We start from the raw sequence: 22,258 nt of genomic DNA on the forward strand, positions 1-22,258 counted from the left end.
GGGACTCACCACAACAGTTGTTTATTTGGGCTGACCGTAACTCAAAGGACGCCGATCCACTGTTTGCTGTCTGCGGGTGAGTCCCGATCTCTTGACCTTCCCACGGATCCTCGGTCTCCAGGCTCCTCGCCCACTTCTCTCTCAGTGTAGAGGTGCCCGAAGGCAAATTCCTTCCGGCTTCCTCACCTTCTTATTCATCCTTTCAGAGTCTCATTGGCTCTCTTGTGTGTGGCCCTGCCATGGTAATCATCCTCCGCTGTCGTCCTTCTTTAGTAACAGAGTTGCAACCATGACTCTGTTACAAGGACCACTGGCACAGTTCATCAGCCACTTTTATTGTCATCTGGGAATGGCGCCGGCAGATGATGTCATCAAAAACTGCCGCCCAGCTGATTTAAAAGCTGGCAGTGGGGAAATGAAAGCGGGGGCAGCAACGCTGGAGCCAGAAGGTGAAGCTTCTCCCCAGGCTACACATCGGTGGTGTTGGCAGCTCGGCAGGGAGCTAGAGGGGGACCCACAGGAGGGGTCCCGGCTCCATTAAAAGAAGTATCCACCCGGCTCAGGAGGGCAGCCGGGCCAAGGAGGATGGCGCCGAAGTATCACAAGGGCCACAGATGCTGGATGCATGAGTGGGGTGGGCTGAGGCCCCATACCAACTATTCCTTGCTTCTCTTTTCTTTTATCTGTTATTTCAGAGGGCACACAGAGCCCGGATTGGGGAAGGAGTCTCCAAGTGACCCCAGGTCAAGAGGTCCACTAGGCCTCAGGGAGAGCAGACCCAGTGATGAGGACGGTCCCATGCCCCACAGTCATCCAGGATAAAGGGGCGCTGAGGGATGGGCAAGGAGAGAAGAGACCAGGCGTGAACATCAAAGGGACAGGCTGGTGACCCATCATTCAGCTGTCTTGAGGGCTGGCGCATGGCTGGGGTGTAGGGGATGTGAAGCCTCAATAACGCCCGCTAAGGGCAGTACCTGGCCTCCGAGAATCCGTGAGGAGGAGCCCTACCACTGAAGAAAAGAAGATCGAGTCTATGAAAGTCATGGCAGGCGAGTGGAGGCTTCCAAATTGATTTGGACCTTTAAACGGGTCTCCTGATTCTATTTGGATTCAGAGATTTGGCCACCAAATCGGGCCAAATCTTCTCCAAATCAAATCAGCTACCAAAGCTTCGCACAGCCCTAATGCACAGTAGCACTGATTAGTGCATTTAGTACCTGTTATTACAGGTACTAAGCTCAATGCAGTCATTACGGCACATTAATGAATGTGTAGACATGCCCAGTGTGTCTACACAAGATGCATACTGCATGGTAGCCTAATAACACTATGAAGTAGCATGCCAGTCAAAAAAATTTTTAATAGGCTACTACACGGTGTTATTAGGCCACTGTGCAGTAAACCTCACAAAAAATCATGCACCAGCGCTACTGTGCAGTAAAAATAGTTACTGTGCATTCAGTTAGTACTACATTAAGGAAGTACTAAACTAAATGCTGTGCATTAATTAAAGTGTAGACATGCCCACTATTAGCGGTGTGTGAAGCAGGCCCAATTCAGCCCGAATCACAGACAGTGATTCCATTCATTCGATTCATTTGGATCACTGTCCCTGATTCAATTCGGCTGAATCCGAAACTGAAGATTGATGCTGATTTAGAGAATCAGCCATTCAGACACAGACACAGCTTTAAAAGGTTTTTTTACATACCTTGAGGTTGGAGGCATGGCTTGTGAATACTGCGATGCTGGGATCTCAAAGCAGTTTAAGACCCATTTGGGCTAGGAGGACACACTGTGATAGTTCAAAGCAGGCCACCACACTGAGCACATCTTCCAGGTGATAACTGCCCAGATGGCAGGGTGGAGGCACACATGGCAGCAAGGCTGCCCAAAGACCAACTGTGCAGCCTGAAGAGCTGGCCCAGAGGTGCAGACAGCTCTGCTGCAGTGCCTACACCAGAGATGTCTAAAGAGGTGGATACTGTCACAGGTGGCAGCAGATCACATCCAGACAGCAGCCCCTGCTGCAGTAGGTAGCGGGTGCAGGGGCCATGCTAGGTCAGGGCTGCTGCAGCAGCAGCCCAGCTGGCACAGGGGCTTAGGGTCCCCACATACCAACTGGCCAGGCCTGAGAAGCTCCTGAGGGCAGGTAGCCCTGAGCTGCTCACCAAGACAACTTTGGGCGCTGATACTGATAGCTGATTTTTTAAGGAGACATATCGCCCGATACCGATCCGATTTCTGATATGCAGCCCAGCAGCTTGAAAAGCTGCATGTAGCTGGTAAGTCTGTTGTGGGGTAGGGCAGATTGAGGCCCCCGTGATGAGGGAGGAAGTGGGGCTGGGGCAGGCACTGCCCAACTGGGGAGAGGCAGGGCACAGGACACAGCTGTGGCTCATCTTGGAGGTGTGGGGGGTGTGGCTCACGCTGCTGCACACACCCCAGGAGGGCACAGGGGGTGGGGCATGCTCTGGGTGGGCTGCAGGTACAGGCTGGGGTGGTATTGGGCTCTTCCCGGTGGGAGCTGGGCCAGGCTGTGCTTGGGTGGGCAGTGGTAGCACTAGGAGTGGGGCTATAGGGGGTGGGAGCTGCAGTCACCCCAAAGTTTGCTGTAGCCACCCCAACCCCTCCTCCCAGCACTGCAGCTTGGCCCAGATCCCGTTGGGAAGAGCCTGGTGCAGTCCTGGCCCCAGCCCACAGTGGCAGCTGCCCTCCTGTGCAGATCCAGGGGCACATGCTCTTTCACTTACCCTTCCAGGCTGCATGCAGCAGTAGGAGCTGTTCCCCACACACTCCTTGATGAGCTGTGGCTCCATCCCTTTCCCCGCCCCGGCTGGGCAGTGCCTGTCACAGCCCCTGACCTAGCTCCACTCCTTCCCTCACTGTGGGGGCCTTGATCTTTCCCCCCCTCCCCTTCCCCCACAGACTTACCATCTGGACACAGCTCTCCAAGCTGTGCTCTTCACCGATTTCTGATACAATTTGCTTTATATCAGTGCCAATCCAATATTGAACCGATGTGTCAGTGCACCTCTATGATTTATTGTACTGGGGCCAACACAGGTGCTGGCCCCAGCCTTCAGCTCCCCCTGGCTGCAGATCTGGGAGGAGGTGGGCAGGGTCATTTTGCCCCAAGTGACACAACTTGCTCCAAACCAGAGTGTATGTTTAGGCACGTGTGCCAAGACACAAATATCCAGTACCAAATTTGTGCGGCTGCAAGTGCATGTGTGAACGCACCCATGTAGGCTATGATACAAGGAGCCTGCAAAAGGAAGTGAGGCAGTTTATTGTAAATCCTTATTCCCCTTCCAGGGTAAGAACCTGGACTCAAAATTGTGCCTGAAATATCATAATAAGAGATATCACAAAAGTTCACAATATTTTCCTTTTTGTATTTTTTGGCTAATGTGATCCCAAATAGTTATATCAGGATACAATGCAAACATGAGAATTCTACCACACCCTCAAGACTGTAAATCAAAGCCTCTCTGAGAATAAGGGTTGTTTTTTTTTAAGGCCAACTATTTTCCATATGTTTATGTCAGATTTTAAATATGTCTGCATATGAACCACACAGACTGCATGTCATTCACTTTTCAGTAAAGGGAAAAAAAAAAAAAGATCACAGTATTAACATCTTCTTGACTGAGGCAGGTCTTTGTAAAAAGTAACACAACTTTATTTGTTCATGTGAAGAAAATGAATAAACATGCATTTCAAGACAAAGTACCGGCAACAAGATTAAAAGCTTCTTACAAAAATATAGTTATCTCTCTCTCTCTCTCTCTCTTTCTCTCTCTCTATATATAATCCCACAGATGCACAAGTGTAGGATCTATTTTTCCATAGTATTAAGTATTCAATAAAATAAAAAAAAATAAAATAAAAACATTTATACAAAAATCCATTTTGACCTGTATTATCAATTAAAATTAATAGACATTTGAAACTGGTTTGTTCAGCATATAAATATTATTAATAAAAATAACATTTTTCATATTAAATAGAGACAAATCAATAAGTAGCTGGTCTGTGTGTTTCTGTTTCTTCATTCATACGTGAAGCAGCTTTGACTTCTTCTCCTGTTCATCAGCTTCTATAGAGAATGCAAGGTTGATTTGTCTCTGCTTGTTTTGGTACCTGAATGTATTTAGAGAGAAAAAAAAGTTAGAGCTCTCTAGAGAGGGAGGAGAAGGTACAAAACACACCAATGCAGAACTGTTCCAAAAATAAAATACTATACAGCAGTCCTAGCACATACAAACATAATGGAAGCTTAATTTGAAAAGAGGTGGGGCAAAGCTCCCCATTTCAGCAGATGCTATTCCGAAACCCCATAGAGTGCTACCCATCTGCAAGCAGCCTCTGGACAACTAGCATTAAACACTGAAAACATCCTCTGCTTTGATATTATCCAAGTTTCTTTCATTTAAAATGTTTGTGTTTATGTTTTGCTCCATTTAGTTTCTTTAAGATTAAGCAAGATGTACAGTGGACGCTTATGTGGTTTCTTCCTCACATGGCAAGATCCAGTGAAGGGGTAAGTAACAGAGATTGGCTCCAATACCCTTAGTGGTAGTTGTATAGAACTGCTACTTCAGTAACCCTATGCTTCTTCCATGGTATGCTCCTTGTCTAGATGGTAAGAGGATGTATTTCAAGCAAGTTACTCCACTTCATTAGCTACAGGCAGCAAAGTGGATTTTAGAAGAATAAAAATCAGCCAGCTAGGGTGGTCATTTCATAAGCAAGAGTGCAGAGGCACTTCCTCTCTCCCTTGTGGACAGGGCTATGCTTTACAGTCAACAAGGATAATGTTTAATACTAATATAATTTTAGGATGCATTATGCAGAACTTCATCTTTTCTTCCCCTCCCCCCCAGCCCCAAGCCATGGGTATAAGCCAAGGTAACTCCATTGTGGCAAACGATATCCAAGCGGTGGGACATGCAGTATGTACAATATCACCTTCAGGCCCTTAATCTCCTCAGGCAGCTTCCCTTCATGTACCAGAGCAGAAACCTACAAGATTCTGTAACTGACCTTAAATCGTTTCCATTTTAGCATTTCTCCGCTTCTGGGTGAGCAGACACGCCTCAAAAGTACTAATATACTGGCCTGACTATTGTTATTCTTTATGCTAAAAGGTCTGATAAACATTTGTGCTACTTTTGTATTTGCAACTATGTAGCCACATCAAATTTAATTAAACCACCATTTTTAAGTTCATTAGATAAATGCAGGCTAACAAGCATGTGAGCAAACCAAAAATAAGCATTTTGATCTAACTTCTGAATGAACTATTCAGCCATTAATATGAGAAAGCTTCTCTCTCCCTGCTTGGAGAAAATGAGTCATAGTTCAAGTGCATACAATAGAAAATGAGAATGTGCCTTACCATCTGTAGAAGTAGTAACTTGCAACTGAGATAGCAATGAGTAAAAACAGGATTACAGTAACTGTCAGTGCCACGTATTCTTTGCTCAAAGGCTGTGTGACTAGCTCTGAATGCACACAGCGGACCCCAGAGTAGCCCACATCACATCTGAAAAGGACAGAGATAGTTGGGGTTATTGCTGACACCTTAATTGTGCTGTTACAAAACACAGGTGAATATTAAAAGCATCTGCCCTGACAGGGAAGTGCCAGAAAAGTAACAATCATAAAGAACAATCATGCAGTAGCAAAGATAGACCAGGTAGCCTAGATCATTTCCATTTCTGATCACTAGAACCAAACATAGTTCTAAAATAAACCCCCTGTAGCAGATTCTGTGGGAACATGATCAATGTCTTTCAAAGATCCAGCATATGAGGACAGAAAGGGCTTCACCCAGTTTAACTATAACACCTCTGAGACAGGTGCTCTACTTACAGAAGCCCTCGTAGACAACATCCAGATTTACCTTGGCTAGAGGGATAATGATTTTTTGGTACCTCTCACCAATATAGCTAGGCTAGCAGAAAAACTTTAGGCCTGGCTTATACTACAGTGAGCCATCATGCCAGGAAAGGCTTGTAGAATCAGATCCTCTTTGCAGATCTACCACTCCTGGTAGTAGGGCTCTGCTGCCTCTGCATCAAGGCTTTAAAAAACTGGCGCCAAAATCATTTTGGCACCATAGATTCTAAAAGCAGGTGAAAGGTGAAATCAAAGCCAGTTCATGCGTATGATCTCACTTGTACATTTGACCTCAGGAAGAAATGCAAAACGATACTATATGACTTTCCTCTCACCTGCAATAGTGTTCATCCAAGTCCACAAGGTACATGCACTGTCCATGAAAACAGAAGTCTTTCATTTCAGGCTTGCATTGCGTTATTGCCACTTGAGCCACCCGTGGACTATGCTCCGTCTGAACTGTAAGTAGATTCAGTTACTGGTTTGTTAGTTTTTCTTCCACTCACTATTTTTAACTTTCAGTCATCTATATGAACCCTGAATAGTGCTGAGGAATAAGTTTGCAAAAATGAACCTTTAGTTTTTGTCAGAGTAAAGCCAATTCCCTTGAATTTCTAGGCTTTGAAACATTTAGGCTGCTTGGAAATTGCCATCCTAAAAATGTACCCTTGGTGTTTCCTCATGGGGAGTTCTGAATAGAACCTACTTCAATGCATATTGCAGCATAATAAAATTACTTCATGTGGAATAACTATTTAGTACCATTTCCAGTTTAATAAAGGTAGTATAGAGAAGATGCTTGATCCCCACACACCCTGATGCTCTACAGCATTCAGGCCCTAAAAATTAGCTTATTTTGTCTGAGAAAGTATGAGACATTTTCAGAAATTTCTCAAGTGAAGGACTCGGAGAAAAAGCTAAGCATCTTGTAACTCCCATTGAGAATGGGAATTAGCATGAGATCGAGATTTTTGCAAAAGAAAAGCCCACAGTTTTGAAGAGGCAGTGTTAAGATACCACATACTTACTTAATGCTGTGGTACAGTTGTTCACGTCATTTGGTCCACATGATGGGATCACTGTTGTTCCAATGACAACTTGCAAGAGGTAACCTATAAGACAAAAAATAGTGACAGCTTCCTATCAGTGATGTTCCAAAGTAGAACAAACAATGTTGGGGGTGGGGTAGTGGGGAAGTGAATAGTTCTTCCAGTGAAGGTATGGAGGTGACAAACCTTGAGATAATTCAAGAAAACCTATTTCTGGACTTCAAATAAGTGTCAGGTTTTAAAACAGGTATATCTCCAGATTACAAAGAATCAAGAGTAGGCTAAAGGAATAACAAAATCAAAACATAAAACCCATCCATTTCCAAAGTCTACAGCCTCGCTTCAGCAAAGCACTGGATCATGTTTAAGCACTTAAATTTAAGTGTTATTCTGTACCACATAGGGATTAAGTTTGTGTTTACATGCTTTGTATAATTGGAATTATCTGAAAGAGTAAGGGGAGCATGATTTAGCCTAGGCTCACCTCACTAACTGGGTCTGGACTATACTGTACTTAGTTTTTAAGCACAGGCCTAAATCTAATTGGTGTCAGTACATTTATAGCATCTTAAACATTTTGGTCGACATGTTTGTCAAACATTTTCACCTAAAAATGAGAAAAACGCATCACAAACAACCAGAAGTAAGCCTATACAAGTGCCCTAAATACAGGGTTATTAAAGGAACTTGACACTATTACCAGGTACTGCACACATACAGCTTTCAGGCATTCTGCATCTCAGCACAGGATTTTAAACTTAATCCTTGCAAATATTCAAAGTAGAACTGCCATCTCATGAATAATCAGTCTTTGCCCTGACTAGTCATGGAATCCTGTAGGCTAGTTCTTTTGCTGTTGTCATAAGCTCACCAGCTCATGAACAGTTTAAATATCAACCCTTTCCCAAAGTCCATAATTCTGTCTTTTGCCTTTTGGCTGTTAGCACTTGTAGACATGTTTGGTCATGAAGCTCAATGAAGGAAATGTGCCTTCAGAATTTTTTTGGACCATCCTTTTAATTAAATCTTCAGTTATTAGAGAGATTTGCTACTTTTCAGCAATGTCAGATCTAAATTAAATTGTAGACTTCTTGAAATTCATTGTTTTAATATTGCTAATAACCCTCCATTTTGAATGCATGTCTGTTAAAAAAACAAAAAAAAATCCAGCCAAAATGTGTGAAGGAAAGAGCCGATTATTAATCTAAGGCTCATATTAAAGTCATAGCTCTTGGTAAGTTTTTCCCATTTTGAGAACTAACATTTTAATTAAAAAACAAGAAAACAGATTGGTTATTCACTTCACATCTTTATCACGTATAGCTAGTGTAAGTGGAGAAAGAAGAAAGAGTCCTATTTTCTAAGGAAAAACATAGTAAAGATCATGATGTCTGGAGGAGGGGGAGGGAAAACCCCCCACTAAAACAAGCCCCCCCCCTTTTTTTTAAGAATCACATAAAAAGTGCAAGTCAGCGACAGTCCAATCTTGCCATTGTTGTTCAACTTTTCACTGCAGTATGACTCAAAGGAACTTGAGTGAATTTACTCTCAGGAAGAGATTTTTCAAAGTGCTGAAGGGTGGCGTTGACTTCAATGAAAGTACCATGCATTTCAGCAAAGCCAAGTCAGGCTTATGTGGAGCACTTTTGGAAAGCCAATTTCTAAATAACATCTATTTCCATTAAAAACAAACAAGCTAACAAGCCCTAGGTCATCAGCTGTCAGTCAGGCTAGCCACATTTATTACAATAAAGTTATGTTAATCTCATCCCCTTTCCTTGGAGTTTTACTTGGGACAAGAGGTTAATTCTTCATATTAACACCTGGTTGGATAAGAGTATGGCAGTGCCTGTTCACAGAAAACTTGTGTTAACTTTTGGCTTCCTTATTGGATGGAACCTTCAGAAGTGCTCAATGTTGGATTAACTTCATTTCCCCTGAAGTCTGTAGTGACTTTTTGGGGGAAATTCTGCTCAAATGACTGTAACGTGGTAGTGTTGAGCCCAGTAACTTCAAAGATATCCTCCCTTTCTGCAGGGCCCAAGTTTCTTCTTGCTTGCATGCCTGTTAGTTCTGCAAATTAATGAGAACAGTGTCACCTGTTCTACAGACTCTGTTTTGGGATGTCTCTAAAGAAGGAATAGACCAAGACCTTTTTAAAGTGCAGATTAATAGGATGCAGTCTGTGAAGAGCCAGGAAAATTAATAGGTATTATTTTGGTCCCCTTTACACCAGACTCACGCTGGATTTACACTAGAGGAAGTGAAAGCAGAGTCTAGCCTGTGCATGCATTTAAAAAATTTAAAAGAGCAAGCTGCTAATTTCTGTAGTCCTGAATAATGCACTAAGTATCCCAACAATATACCCATTCCAACTAGCCTATCACCTAGTACAGAGATTAATGAAACGTTCAAATACACAGACAGAGATGAAGTAAAGTCACCTCATTTGGAGCAAAGACCAAGATTTGACACATTCTACCCTGCAACACAACAGATATGCTTCTTTAGTTGACTGCAGACATGTGGAAAAGATAAAAAAAAATAAGTCTACGGCCTGCCACATTTGCTCTTGGATTGACTTTATATACCCCCACAGTATCTTCTGCCATTAGAAGAAAATTTCCCTCCCTGGTCTGCACCATGGATCTTTGCTGCTTATTCTGCACTTTTCTTGCATGTATATAGTTTCCAGGTGATGTGAATTACGTATGAAAAGGATATCCAGAATGTGGATAAGGAATTTGCATTGACTGGATGAGCCTTTCCTGTAACATGTTGGTGTCGTAATTTCACCATACGTATGCACCTCTCATTGCTATTGTGTTTGTGTGTGCACCGAGTGCAAGATCTGGGAAAGGTGGGGTTATGTTTGCATTAATATAAATACCTTGATCATTAAGCAAATACTGTTATCTTGTACCTTGCAGTGTAATGAGATGGTGGATATTATTGCCTCGCTGGAATGTTCATAGTATATGTATTGCTTCATTGCTGAATATTAATGCAACACTGGTACCTGCTTTACAGGAAGGTTAACATTGTCACAGTGGAGCCTGCCTTACTGGAATGTTAATGCTGTAAAGGGACAGTTGAACAACAACAGGGAGAAAAAAAAAAAAGAGAATCTTGGACAAAGGGCTGAATGCCAGTGAATTTCCTTAGTATCTGTAATACAAGGACAGTGTACAATGGCAACTAGCATTTATGTAATTAACCCCCTTGCAACTTTAAGGAACTTTTACATTTCTAGACAGGGCAAGGAAAAAAACTAAAAAAAAAAAAAAAAAAAAAAAAAGAAACCACACAGAAAAAGCCCTTACCAAAATGAAAATATAGGGTGACCTTTTGTTTAGCAAAGTAGTTTCTTAGATGTAGTTTGGTCAGTTTCAGCTTGGCAGAGTTTTCTTTCATTGTAAAGAAAGATCATCATAATTCAGCATGGAGGAAGACTGCCAACCCGGGTCAGCACATTAACATCCCCATATAGCATACATTGGTGCCACGGTATTAAAGGGAGGCACATTAATGCTGTGTGCAGGTTCCAGAAGTTCATGTGTAAGTCTACTATTTATGTATGCTCCTGTGGTACACAAGAGTAACCCTATAGTTGATCATGTCAACATTTTGAACACTGACTTCTTCCCCGCAGAAACAGTTTATACTACAGTGTGTTAATTGCCATTCACATGCCCTTACATTTGCCCCTAGGTGGGCAGTGGAGAGAATCCTAATATTTTATTGCAGTGCACCTAAATTTGCCTTACTGACCATCAGATTATGGGTAGTGTTGTAAGCACACAGCACATCTTTGAGTACTGTGGAAATTTACATTAATAGGGATGAAGTTCTCAGTGAGCAGCTTTGCATCTTGCTGGTAGAGCCAAGAGACATAAGACAATAGAGAGCTTTCAACATTAAGCAGAAAAAAAAAAACCTCACTAAATTTTTTTTAGCTAGAAAAAAAAAGTAGTTCAGTGCAGATTTGGATTTGGACATAAAAGCAGTAGAAAAGTTTTCATGGTATTCTTTGCTAAGATACAGAACCAGTGCCCAAATAAGAGCTTTCACTTTCTGCTGTTTGCCACACCTATTCCTAGATCTCAGCATTGCTGTAACTGAAGACTAAAAACTGCATATTCATCATAGTTAGATTCCAGGTACCTTGCTCTACCCACTATACATAGAACAGGCTCCTTTTGTAAAAGTTAATCTAAAAAATTTGTTTATTTTTAAGAGAACACAGAAGATTTTCCTAACATGTTTAGTTATTTCAGCTGACATCACATAATACCTTTGTTTAAGCACCTGCTCATTGAGGTTTGTGATCCTGGGAAGTCTAGAAAACCTCACTCTTTATCACAAACTATTAACATACTTTTAAGTTGTTACAAACTGACCTGAACTCTAAGTGTCACTTCCTGGGGATGTGTTCCCAAGCTTATGCAAGTAGATGCTTTCAGAGGGGATACAAGTCATTCATCTCATTACTGCATCCTCTAGGAGGAGGCGTACTGTGCATCAGTTATTCCACCTGCATTTCACTGGATGCTCCACCTGAATATTCCTGCATGCCCCCGATGGTGAAGAGGGGCAGTTGACATTTTGACAAGCTTCCTGACATTGTATTAGCATTACGCCATCTCTGTTACCGAGAGCTCAAGGATAGATCCATCCACTGTGTTGTCAAGACCTTCTAGTTCCGTGTCCTTTCTGGACGAAAATAAAAACCCCATTTGTCCATAAATCTGACAGATGGTGGCATCCTTTACCTCTCCCTGTACCAGGCTAGAGAGCTTAAGCTACAGGGAATACTTGTCCCCTCAAAGGGCAGGCTCTGGGAACATGGTCTGCTCTTCTTTGTGGAGTGTCTGCATCAGAGATCGCAGCAAATCATGTCTACTTTCTCCTGGGGCTTCTCAGCTACTCTGAGACTACACTGGCTGTAGGCTTTGCTGAATTGGAACACACCCGTATTTGAACTGCATTAGTCCCAAGGTCCTATAGTAAAGGGGAACTGGCAATACACTTGTGCTGTGAAGCAACTCCTGTGGCTGGGCCTGTATCAGAACTAGGGCAGACCTTGCAATAAAGTTTAACTCACTGGCAACTGCAGCTAGAAATAGGCCCTTGATTTAGCCCTGCCCAGGCAGCTCAAGACTCTTTCCCCAAGCCTAACTTCTGTAACACAACTTTTCCCCTTTATGTTTGTGCTCCAAATTATCCAGAAAGATTCCTTTGCCACTTCTACACTGTGATCAGAACTGGTTAAACCAAACAAAGGCAAAAGCACCTTACCTGTACCTCCACCAACATACACCTTCTTTCTAGCACAAGAGAAGGGGAACAGAATCTAGCCCTTAGTTAGTAGATCTTAGGCACGTTTCCCACCTTCCCAAAGAGTGCATCTACAATAGATTTACAGGCAGCTGCACCAACGCATTTCAAAGTCACCCTTGTACTATAAGGAGAGTTCCTCAAGAGACTCCAAAGGTCATAGCTTTCTTTTTTTTCCAGGCTGTTGGCACTTCAGGTTTTTATACTGTGACTGGAATTTACAACAGTATGGAAATACCTGAGCGGACAGGGAAACAACCCAGTGAGTTAGTGTTGAAATGGGCTAGGGAGGTAATGACACCACTGACTGTCCTGTAATTAAGCACCGCAATTAAGGTTTATTTGGCACAGAAGGTCCCAAGCACTAAGCATGTGGAAATAATATAATCCTTGTGTTATTCCAGGGCTCATTTAAGAACCCATGGCAGACACAGTCCGCTTGGCATTGCAAATCAAACCAGTGAATTATAATCACACACTTTGGATTCAGGCTGAAATGCAGTCCTGCCTGTGTATCTGAGGGAACTGGGCCCAATCTCATAGGAAGAGAAACTCACCTTCCTCTGGGGCCGGTTTACAGCAACAATTTCCCATTGTTACCACTGCCCAGTGAAGGAGCCATGCAAGAAGTTCTTACTGCCACATCAATGTCTGCTTGGTCCCCGGGGACAGGGCTGCGTTAACCCTTCAGTGAGCCCGAGGCAAACAAACTCATGGGCCCCTACTTAATACTGTATACTTAAGTTATTAAAATGGAGTGAAAAAAACGATGTAAAATAACATAAGCGACTGGTCCGGGGTCTGACAGCCGACACTGAAGCTGTCAGCAGGGCTGGTGCCCCTGCTGACAGGGCCGCCACCCTCAGCGGGTGCCCCTCCAGATTCAGGCGGCCCCCGTCACTCATGTAAAATAAGCACCCCTGCACCCTTCTGCACCCTATCCCTGTTAACCAGGCCCTGCTTGGGGACTACACACAGCGCAGCAGGCTGTGCGCTTGGGGCTCCCAGGACTCTGCCAGACTCAGGTCATCTGCAGGGAACCTCTTAAAGACAGTGTCGCCCCGAGCAGGGGGGAGCCTCGTGCTGCATGAAGCCCATGAGCTGGCTGTTACGAGGCAGGGATCAGCCTGTCCCCCACCGCAGGTTTCTTCCCCGGGGGAAGAGCTAGAGGCGGCGGCTCCGCAGGGCAGGGCGATGCCACAGCCCCAGGGGAGCCCGCCGGCGCGGAGGTGGCGGGAGCCGCAGGCGGCCGCCGCGCTCGCTCGCTCGCCCCGTGGCCCAGGGGCGCAGCTCGGGCGCTTACCCAGGAGCAGCAGGATCCTCGGCCGGCAGGTGTCCATGGCGGGGAGGCGGGCGCTGGTGCGGAGGACCTGGTCACGGGAGACCTGTGGCCAGGACAGCGCGGGTCGCGCCTCTTATAGGAGCCGGCGGGGCGGGGCGGCGGGAATTCCCCGCTGATGAAACCCGGGGCGGCCCGCACCCCACCCCCACCCCCACCCCGGGGGAGCCCGCATCCGGCCGGCCGGCCCGCCGGGGGGCGCGTTGGCCCGTGGCCCGGCGCCGGGCCGGAGGAGGCGGGTGCACGAGAGCTCCTGCGCTGGCAGGACAAGCCCAGCCCGGCGACAACAGGTGCTCGAAATGTAAGATGCTTTTTGAGGCAGTTCATGGAGGCAGCGCTGGTCAAACCCCAGGCACCCGCAGGGAGTGGCCTTTGGGTGTGCCGGCAGCACTTTCCGGTAGGGGCCACCGCGGAGGACAGGCCGGTTGTCCTCTGTCCCTGCGAAACCCCGCGCCTTTATGTCCTCTAGTTTTCTCTTGAAGGGAAAAACAGAGGGCATAAAGGCGTGGGGTTTCGTATCAATAAAGGGCAGAGTTGCAGAAAACCGGCATGTCCTCTGTGATGGCCACCCTAGGGGGGACTGGTGCCGCCCGCGTCTGGGGGAGCACCAGATCACCAGCGGGGGTCCCCTAGAGACCCACCGATCGCTGAGCCCAGAATCACCAGCGGTGCACTGCTGCCGGCACATCCAGTTTCGCGGCTGGCATTTCCAAGGGGTGCATGGCCAATCTCAGGGGGTGCACGCGCACCCATGTGCACCCCCTACGCGTCGCCAGTGATGGCCACCCTACTTCCTTGTGGTTTAAAATAAAGAAATGCTTCAGCTTTGATGACCCAGTTCTCACTCGCCCACTGGGCACTTAAGTGTCCTTATTTGCAGACTTTTTTTCAGTGTACGATAGCTTTTCACAAATTACGATCATTTTTAACTTCCAATATGATAATTTCATATTTAAGACCCGGCAATGCTGGAGGGCGGCTGGGCAGGCAAGCCCCCAGTGCCCGTAGGGGCAGGGCTGTGGCATGGGGAGCTGGTGCCAAGCAGCCTGCACCCTGCGCTTCCGGACCTAGGATCTGCAGCTGACTGGGTTGGGCCCTAGGGTTGTGTTGCCCAGTGCTGTGTGTCACACATGGCCAGAGCAGGTGCTGAAAGGGAGAGCAAGCAGCATATGAACAAGGAGGGTGTCCCACTGTTTTTCTCTCAGGTGCAGTCTCCAGCATTTAAGGCTGGCTGCAGGCCAGCCCCTATGTATAGACAGAGAAGCCCCTGCCCCTGGAGGTTGCCTTGTCCCAGTAAGGACGAGCCCTTCAGGAGTGCTGTTTCTGGCCTGCGTATTCTCTTGCCACTCCTAGTGGGATCTTGCCTGTTGCGGGGGTCAGCCCAAACCCTGTACAGCGGGCATTGGTGTGCAGGGGCAATGCAGAACCAAGCCCTTCCTGCTTGCTAGGATGCCTGCAAGCCTGTGGGTGAATGAACTTTTATTTATTTTTTTTAGCTCACATTATTTTAAATGTTATGGGGGATCATAAAACTTTCCAACCTTTTAAGGACACCCAGTCACAGTCCTCATCCTCACAGCTTCCCACAGCAGTAAACTGCAGGGACAGACTGAGCGCTGCTGTGAAGGTTTCCTTTTATTTGTTCTAAGTTTGCCTTCCTTGAACTTAATGGCATGAGACCTCATTCAAGCAGGAAGGGCCAACAGATGCTCACTGCTGGTACCTACCAATGGAGGTGGTGCTGTTTGGCTCCAGGGTTGCCAAAAGCACTTCTCATGCATAAAACATGATTTTGAAAAGAATGCAGTGCACATTGCTGGACTGGGAGCTGTCTCATCTAATCTTTGATTATCTCCGTTCTCAACAGTTCCATGAGTATCTAGATGCCAGAGAATGTCAGCTGTGAACATCAAAAGCCCTGTTACATTACAGCGCAGATGGGAGGAATGCCAACTAAACTGCCCTTATGCCCTCTTCTCTGCTGGGTTGAACTGCCTTTCAAGGAGAAAGGGTAGTTCGGTCTGCCTCTGTTTCTTCAGTCCTGTACAAAGACTGTTGGGAGGAGTTGATAACTAGTTCCAGTGCCTACGTTTCATGCTGTGGATGGCAATCAACAAGGTACCAACCAGACCTTCAGATGATGATACCACTGAGCAGCCATGAGATGACTGCACTTTACCATCACTACTGAACTGGGCTACAATGCACTGAGTCATGAACTAAAAGACTGAATTCTGTTAGCAGTCCCTAAGCCCTCCCAGTCAGAGTAGTACTCATTCTCTCACTTTCACCAGTATAGATCTGGAGCAATTCCTATTCAAAGGATTTGTTTAAATGCCGCACTTTTTAAGAAATTAGAATGTGCTTTTACACATCAGCAGCAGCTGCCACTTCAGGGAGAAAAAAAGCCTTTTTTTTGGTTTGCTTTGTGCATTAACCAGAAAAAGACACACTTGGTTTAATCCAGAACATCCAATAAACCTATCTCACTGTGTGAGATAGTTTGAATTGGTGACAGCAAAGTAAAACAGAATAGAAGATCATTCAAATATTCTTAGATGATTTCTCCATTTTGTAAGGGGTTGTCTTCACAAGTGAAATCTACTTCCATAACAATTGCAAAGTAAAGTATTCAACCATGGCTGGCCCAGAATAGTTCCATGGGTGGTTACTCCAAAGCAAGAGTGTTTGCAGAGGGCACTTTTCTGGAATAGGTATTGTACTTTAAATCCACACGGTACTTTATGGCAGAATAATTTCCCCAAGTGGGAAAGCTGTAAGGAAGAGTGACTGTTGATATTAGGCAAAAGCAGTGTGTCATTGCAAGCATTGATGTCATCTAAGTTTATTATTCATCAAAGTTGTGCGAGGTTAGGGAGAGCAACATGGCAAACATTCATCATGTTAATAGGATTTATTTTAATCAGACAGATCATTCACTAGTAGATGCTATTTGTGTTAATGGGATATTATAGGGACTGGTAGTTTCTCCAAGTGTTCTATTTGCCATCATTGGGGTAATCACATAGATTGCATAGACATTAGGGCTGGAAGGGACCTTGCGAGATCATTGGGTCTAGCCCCTTGCCCAAGATAAGCATCCAAGTGTTTCTTAAAGGTATCCAGAGTAGGTGCTTGCACCACTTCTCGGGAGGGAAGAGGGGAGGGCATCTATTCCAGACTGGAGACTCATACGATAAAGAAGTTTTTCCTTATGTCCAGTCTGAAACAGTCTTCCAACAGTTTGTGACTGTTAGACCCTGTCTTCCCTTGGGGTGCCCTGGTGAACTGATGTTCTCCCAAATCCTGATGCACATCCCTTATATACTTACAGGGTGCCACCAAGTAATCCCTGAGCCTTTGCTTCTCTAGGTGGAAGAGTCCCATGCCTCTCAGCCTCTTCTCATAAGACCTGTTCTCTTGACCTCTAATAATGCGTGTGACTCTCCTCTGGACTCTACCAAGCTTCTCCACATCCTTTCTAAAGTGTGGAGCCCAGAATTGGATGCAGTACTACAGCTGCAGCTTCACCAAGGCTGAGTAAAGCAGGAGGATGACTTCCTGGGTCTTGCTTGAGATGCATTGGCAGATGCAAGCCAGAATTTTATTTGCTTTGCCAGCTGCTGCATCACATTGGTGGCTCATGTTCATGTTGTGGTCAGTCATGACCCCCACATCTCTTTTGGTCATGGTGCTAGTGAGTGTAGCACTACCGAGCCTATAAGCATGGTGTGGGTTTTTTCACCTGAGGTGGAGCACCTTGCATTTCTCTGTATTGAATGTCATCAGGTTTTGATCCGCCCACCTCGTGAGCCTGCCCAGATTGGCCTGAATTGCCAGCCTATCCTCTAGTGTGACTGCACTTCCCCATAATTTGATACCTTGCATATCCCAGTAAGATCAAATTTCTGCTTTGTTGTTACTAGATGGCAGTTTTTCTGATGCCACATTGCTGTTTCTGGTTGAACATACTGAATAGGGTTGATCCCCTTTATTAAGTGTTTTACTGCCTACTTTTTCAAGTATCATAGTATGACTGATTAGTAACCCATTTATTCATAGGGGGATTTATAAGCCTACCTAAAGAGCACCGTCACCACAACACTTGCACAAACCTGTGGCCATATAATTAATTTCTCTCTTAAAGTCTTGTATGAGTTATGGTTGGTAGGAGAGCATTTAATTACAGTATACATCTTGTATAGATGTCCAGATACTATTTAATGCTGACATGATTGGAACAATTCACTGGAATTTCCTCTTTCAGATTTAAATATAAGGGAAATAACTATCTATATAAACATTGCTGTCTCATGCCCTTGTAATCATCTTTCTCTTGTGGCATATAATTTTTCATCAGGCCTCCTAGCTGCTATTTCTGTTACAACACACTTTCTGCACATGGAGCTTGCCTCTTTGAGCAAACTAGTCAGTCTTGTGTAAACCATACATTTCAATGCCTCAGTTAATTTAAATGTTTAATATTAAAGAGTGCCGTTGTGGCACCCTGGCTGACAGTGAGTAGTACCAGGCTACTTGAGTGGATTCATTGGAATCTTGGGAACTGGGTTACAAAGGAACGTGCAATTCAATTTGGGTAAGGGGGGCACTGGTTGGGTAACAGGGCTCTGTGGGTGTATGTCTGCTACTGTCCTAGATGTCCAACTAGGTTAAATGGGTACGTTTCACTGAAGTCAGTGGTGGAACTACTCTGATTTGCAGCAGTTGAACCAGTGTTCCTTGCATTCTAGTGCCAATTTTAAGATAGAGGTCTTTCTCTTCATAATTTCTCTTGCGTTACCATGCTGTGCTTACAAATACCTAAAGAATTTGGACTATGCTCCCCTCTCTCCCATTTCAGACAGTGGGATATAACATGGTTAACGATTATAGTGAAATCCCTACTGCAAAGTGCTTTCTCTGACAGAAAATCTAATTATCAACAAACTAGCTGTCTTTAAAGAAAACTTGCAAACAAAAGTATATTGGCCGATGACAGTTTGTGTACATTTAAACATGTCTATTCACATTTCTATCCCAGAACTCTCTACTGATTTGATGAGGTTAGACATTTGTCCCTGCTTACAGTGCCTGTGTCTTTTTAGAGAGATCAGGGAGGTTCATATCAGTAAATATTCAAAAGTAGTTTTTCTTGTGCTTGTTTCTTGTACAAGTCTAGCAGAGTTGAAATACTGATGATGGTGTATGGTTATGAACATGTGCTCTGCGTCAGAACTTTTAGCAACTAAATGCAATACAGGCACTTGTCAAACATGCATTTTAGTTGTATGTTATGTTAAGACAGGGCACATCTACATGAGAGGTTTACTTTGGAGTTGCCTAATTAGCTCTGCAGTAAGGCCTCAGCATCTATACATTGTGGTATTCGACTGCAGTAAACTAATTAACTTCACTGTAGATTAGTAAACACAAGATCTATCCTATGGCAGTGTTATTTAGTGCAACGCAACCCACGTGTAGATGCTGATGGGGCTGGCTAGAGCATGAGGGTGTTTCAGAGTCAGGGCTGCCTGCAGGCTAGCTCCACACTGGAGTACCCTTGTGCCCCAGCCAGTAGGGTTGTGCAAAGCTTTGGTCCCTGATTCAGTTTGGGGGAGATTCGGCTCGATTCGGTGGCCGAATCTTTGAATCCAAATTGAATCAGAGGACCCTTTAATCTCCCCAAATCGAATCGGAACCCTTCAAATCAATTTGGAGAGATTTGGAAAGATTCAGAGATTTGGACATAGACACAGCTTTAAATGTTTTTTCTACATGCCTCTAGGTAGCAGGGGCTCATGAGTGCTGCGATGCTGGGGCACATGGAGTGTCCCACAGAAGTGCGGGGGGCTTCCCAATGTGCTTGGCAGCAGACCCAGAAGTGGACCAGAAGCACTTCCAGTCAACTTCCAAGTCCGGCAGGGAGCGTGCCGGGGGGCCACCCCACACCCCCTTGGCTCAGCGACTGGTGCCTCCTGGGCCTGGGGGGGGGGGGGGGGGGCACCCAGGGTCCCCCCATGGCTGATCACCAAGCCTAGAGGGCACGGGGGTGCCCCCCCGCATGCTCTCCAGCAGACCCAGAAGTGGACCAGAAATATTTCCATTCCACTTCCGGGTTTGCCACCGAGCACGTGGAGGGGCCCCCCGCACTCCTTTAGGATGCTCCATGTGCCCCAGCATCGCAGCTTTAACAAGCTTTACTGGTACCTCGAGCTATGTAGAAAAAACATTTAAAGCTGTGTTTATGTCCAAATCGCTGGTTCTCCAAATCAGCACTGAATCTTCAGATTCAGATTTGGTCGAACTGAATCAGGGACAGAGATCAGAATCAACAAATCGAATCACTGTCCCTAATTTGGGCCAAATACAAATCGAATAGGGCCCACTTCGCATACCCCTACCAGCCAGCCCCTCTACAGTACATTGAACAGAGTCAGAGCAGCCCCAGGCTAGCAGGCTGACCCCCTGGACTCCCTGCCAGCTGGGGCTGCTTTGACTTGGCTCAATGTGCTGCCGTTCCGGGCGCTTGTGCAAAGGGAATGCCTGGGAGCAATAAACTCTAGCACCAATTGTGCTGGAATTTATTTATTTGCATTACTTGCACATGTAGATGTAACAACAAGTGTATTTAATTTCAGATCTGTCCCTTTGTTCTTGAATAAGATACAGTTCTCACTGAAGCCAACATGAAACTTAAAGCATTGTTATTTTTTAACCTCAGAGTTTTCTATTCCAGCTCCCTTTGAAGCCAATGGAAAGACTTCCACAGATTTTAAGGGGAGTCGGGTCAGGCCTTTAGAAAGGAAAACATGGGTAAAATGGATTTTTTCAGCCAGTGACAGGGCCGTTTTACTTATTTTCCATTCTATATGCAAGATTCAACATCTCCACAATAACTGGGCCCTGGGATGTGCAATATTTGTTATTGGCAAAACAAAGGTTTCACATTATTTAAGTAATAGCACTTTCCTTTGAATTACTCAATGGTGTATTAAAACCTATTTTCAGAAAATCTCAGTGAGAATTTTGAAACATGTAGTATATAGATAGTGGGAGAAGAGAGCCTTTCTTTATCAATCTAGATGTGGCTTTTACTTGGATCTGGTTGATATACTTTAACTGAAACTTGTTTTGCATTAAATAATGCTTTTCAATCAACACAAAGATTTTAGTACAAACATAATTGTTTTGGTTGAAATTTTCTTAATAAGAATCCCAAACCCAAATATTTAAAAAATCTGGATAGTTTTCAGGATTTTGTTTTTGAAAACTGATTATTTTTAATGGAAAATAAACATTTTTTCCTCAAAAAAGTTTTTGAAAAGTGAAAATGATTCATTTTGGGTGTTTCATGCAACAGCCTAACTTTTAGAGGGATTTTATAATATGAACAATCTTTATACATTCCTCTGAAAATTAATTGGCATATTTTGAGCAGGTTCAGTGTGGATGTGTGTATATATACATGTGCATGTGCAAATTTAATCTAATTTAGCATAAGGCCCGTGTAAACTAACAAGCCGTGATGTGGGTTCTGCAAGAATAGGGTTGGACCCACCATTGTATATTTCAGTTGAGAGTGCTTTTGGTCAATGTGTGGAAACCATTGTTAAAGCCATTTTGGGGTAAACAAGCTTCAGTGGGAATGGGAATCTGGCTCGCATGTGTGAATTCCAGAGAAGGGGCTATGTAGCTTGATGAAGAGAATGGATGAGTTGAATATATTTGGTCAAATTTATTCCAAGTAAAAATTATTGACTTCAAGGTGATATACATGCACTAGGGATAAATTAGGCCAAGTATTCTTAGGTCAATAGTCCTTGCTGTAAATCAGAAATTTCAGAGTGACCCCGGGCTCAAATGTGGCCTATGGCTGACCTCTTCCTGTAAATGCAGAGTGAAGACAAAACTATTCAACTCCAGGGATTTTTGTCATTTTAAAAAAGTTTGCACCACTTTCTTAGCCAAGTTGAAGGTTCAGCGTAAACCTACAATTAAGCCAAAAATAAACCAATTTTCTGTACATCCCAGAAAAAAACAGATGACAAGAGATGGAAAGTGCAGATAGATCAGCTGGTTCAGGCCAGATTCCTCCTTACAGGACATTTTCTAGAGTTTGGGCTGTCTGGTTGTGACAAATCTCTTCTCTTTTTTCCTTGGATGACTCTTCAATAGTATAATATTTCTTCTTGACAGGAAGCTTTTCATCATACCACAGAATGTGTCCTCTTTTTAATCTCATCCTATTGCAGCTAGTTATTTATACTTCTTTATCCCACACCAAAATATTTCTCTCCTATGCAGAGATTTGCATCTTTCCATTACTTGTAGATTGTTCTTATGTCCTTCTGCCTTTAGTTGTTGCTTTGCTGAACTATGCCTATTATTATTACTTACATTGTATTAGCCACTAGAAGCCCTAATAGAAATTGGGATCCCATCATGCTAGGCATTGTGGATACATGTAGACTGTCCCTACTGCAAAGATATTATAATGTAAAGAGGTAAGAAGGCACAGGAGGAAGGAAGTAATTTGCCCACTCATTCAGAAGTTCTGTGCTAAAGCTAAGCTTAGAGCCCCTGGCCCTTGATTCTCAGTCCAACAGTTTCTCCTGGACCTGGCAAC

General features: G+C 44.4%; 1 protein-coding gene and 2 long non-coding RNA genes across 3 annotated transcripts in view; 2 read left to right on the forward strand and 1 right to left on the reverse strand.

Annotated features, from left to right (window-relative positions):
- The window catches only part of LOC132248640 (uncharacterized), a 27,972-nt gene extending 14,509 nt beyond the window's left edge, over nucleotides 1-13,463 (forward strand). The window contains exons 2-4 of the long non-coding RNA XR_009459953.1: nucleotides 4,471-4,546; nucleotides 6,313-6,368; nucleotides 11,460-13,463. This is a non-coding gene — a long non-coding RNA (uncharacterized LOC132248640). The remainder of the gene's footprint in view (nucleotides 1-4,470; nucleotides 4,547-6,312; nucleotides 6,369-11,459) is intronic.
- Nucleotides 3,662-13,704, reverse strand: EREG (epiregulin). The gene is made up of 5 exons (XM_014611564.3): nucleotides 13,597-13,704; nucleotides 6,936-7,019; nucleotides 6,243-6,366; nucleotides 5,405-5,551; nucleotides 3,662-4,146 (listed from the first exon to the last, which is right to left on the reverse strand). The coding sequence occupies exons 1-5, from the start codon at nucleotides 13,631-13,633 to the stop codon at nucleotides 4,059-4,061; spliced, it is 480 nt and encodes a 159-aa protein (XP_014467050.1). The 5' UTR covers nucleotides 13,634-13,704; the 3' UTR covers nucleotides 3,662-4,058.
- A 59-nt stretch (nucleotides 13,705-13,763) lies between these two features.
- LOC109284616 (uncharacterized) lies at nucleotides 13,764-16,279 on the forward strand. The gene is made up of 2 exons (XR_002092153.2): nucleotides 13,764-13,933; nucleotides 15,500-16,279. It is a non-coding gene; the product is annotated as an uncharacterized LOC109284616 (long non-coding RNA).
- The last annotated feature ends 5,979 nt before the right edge of the window (nucleotides 16,280-22,258 follow it).

Source organism: Alligator mississippiensis, chromosome 2, assembly GCF_030867095.1.
Source record: "Alligator mississippiensis isolate rAllMis1 chromosome 2, rAllMis1, whole genome shotgun sequence".
Taxonomy (NCBI): domain Eukaryota; kingdom Metazoa; phylum Chordata; order Crocodylia; family Alligatoridae; genus Alligator; species Alligator mississippiensis.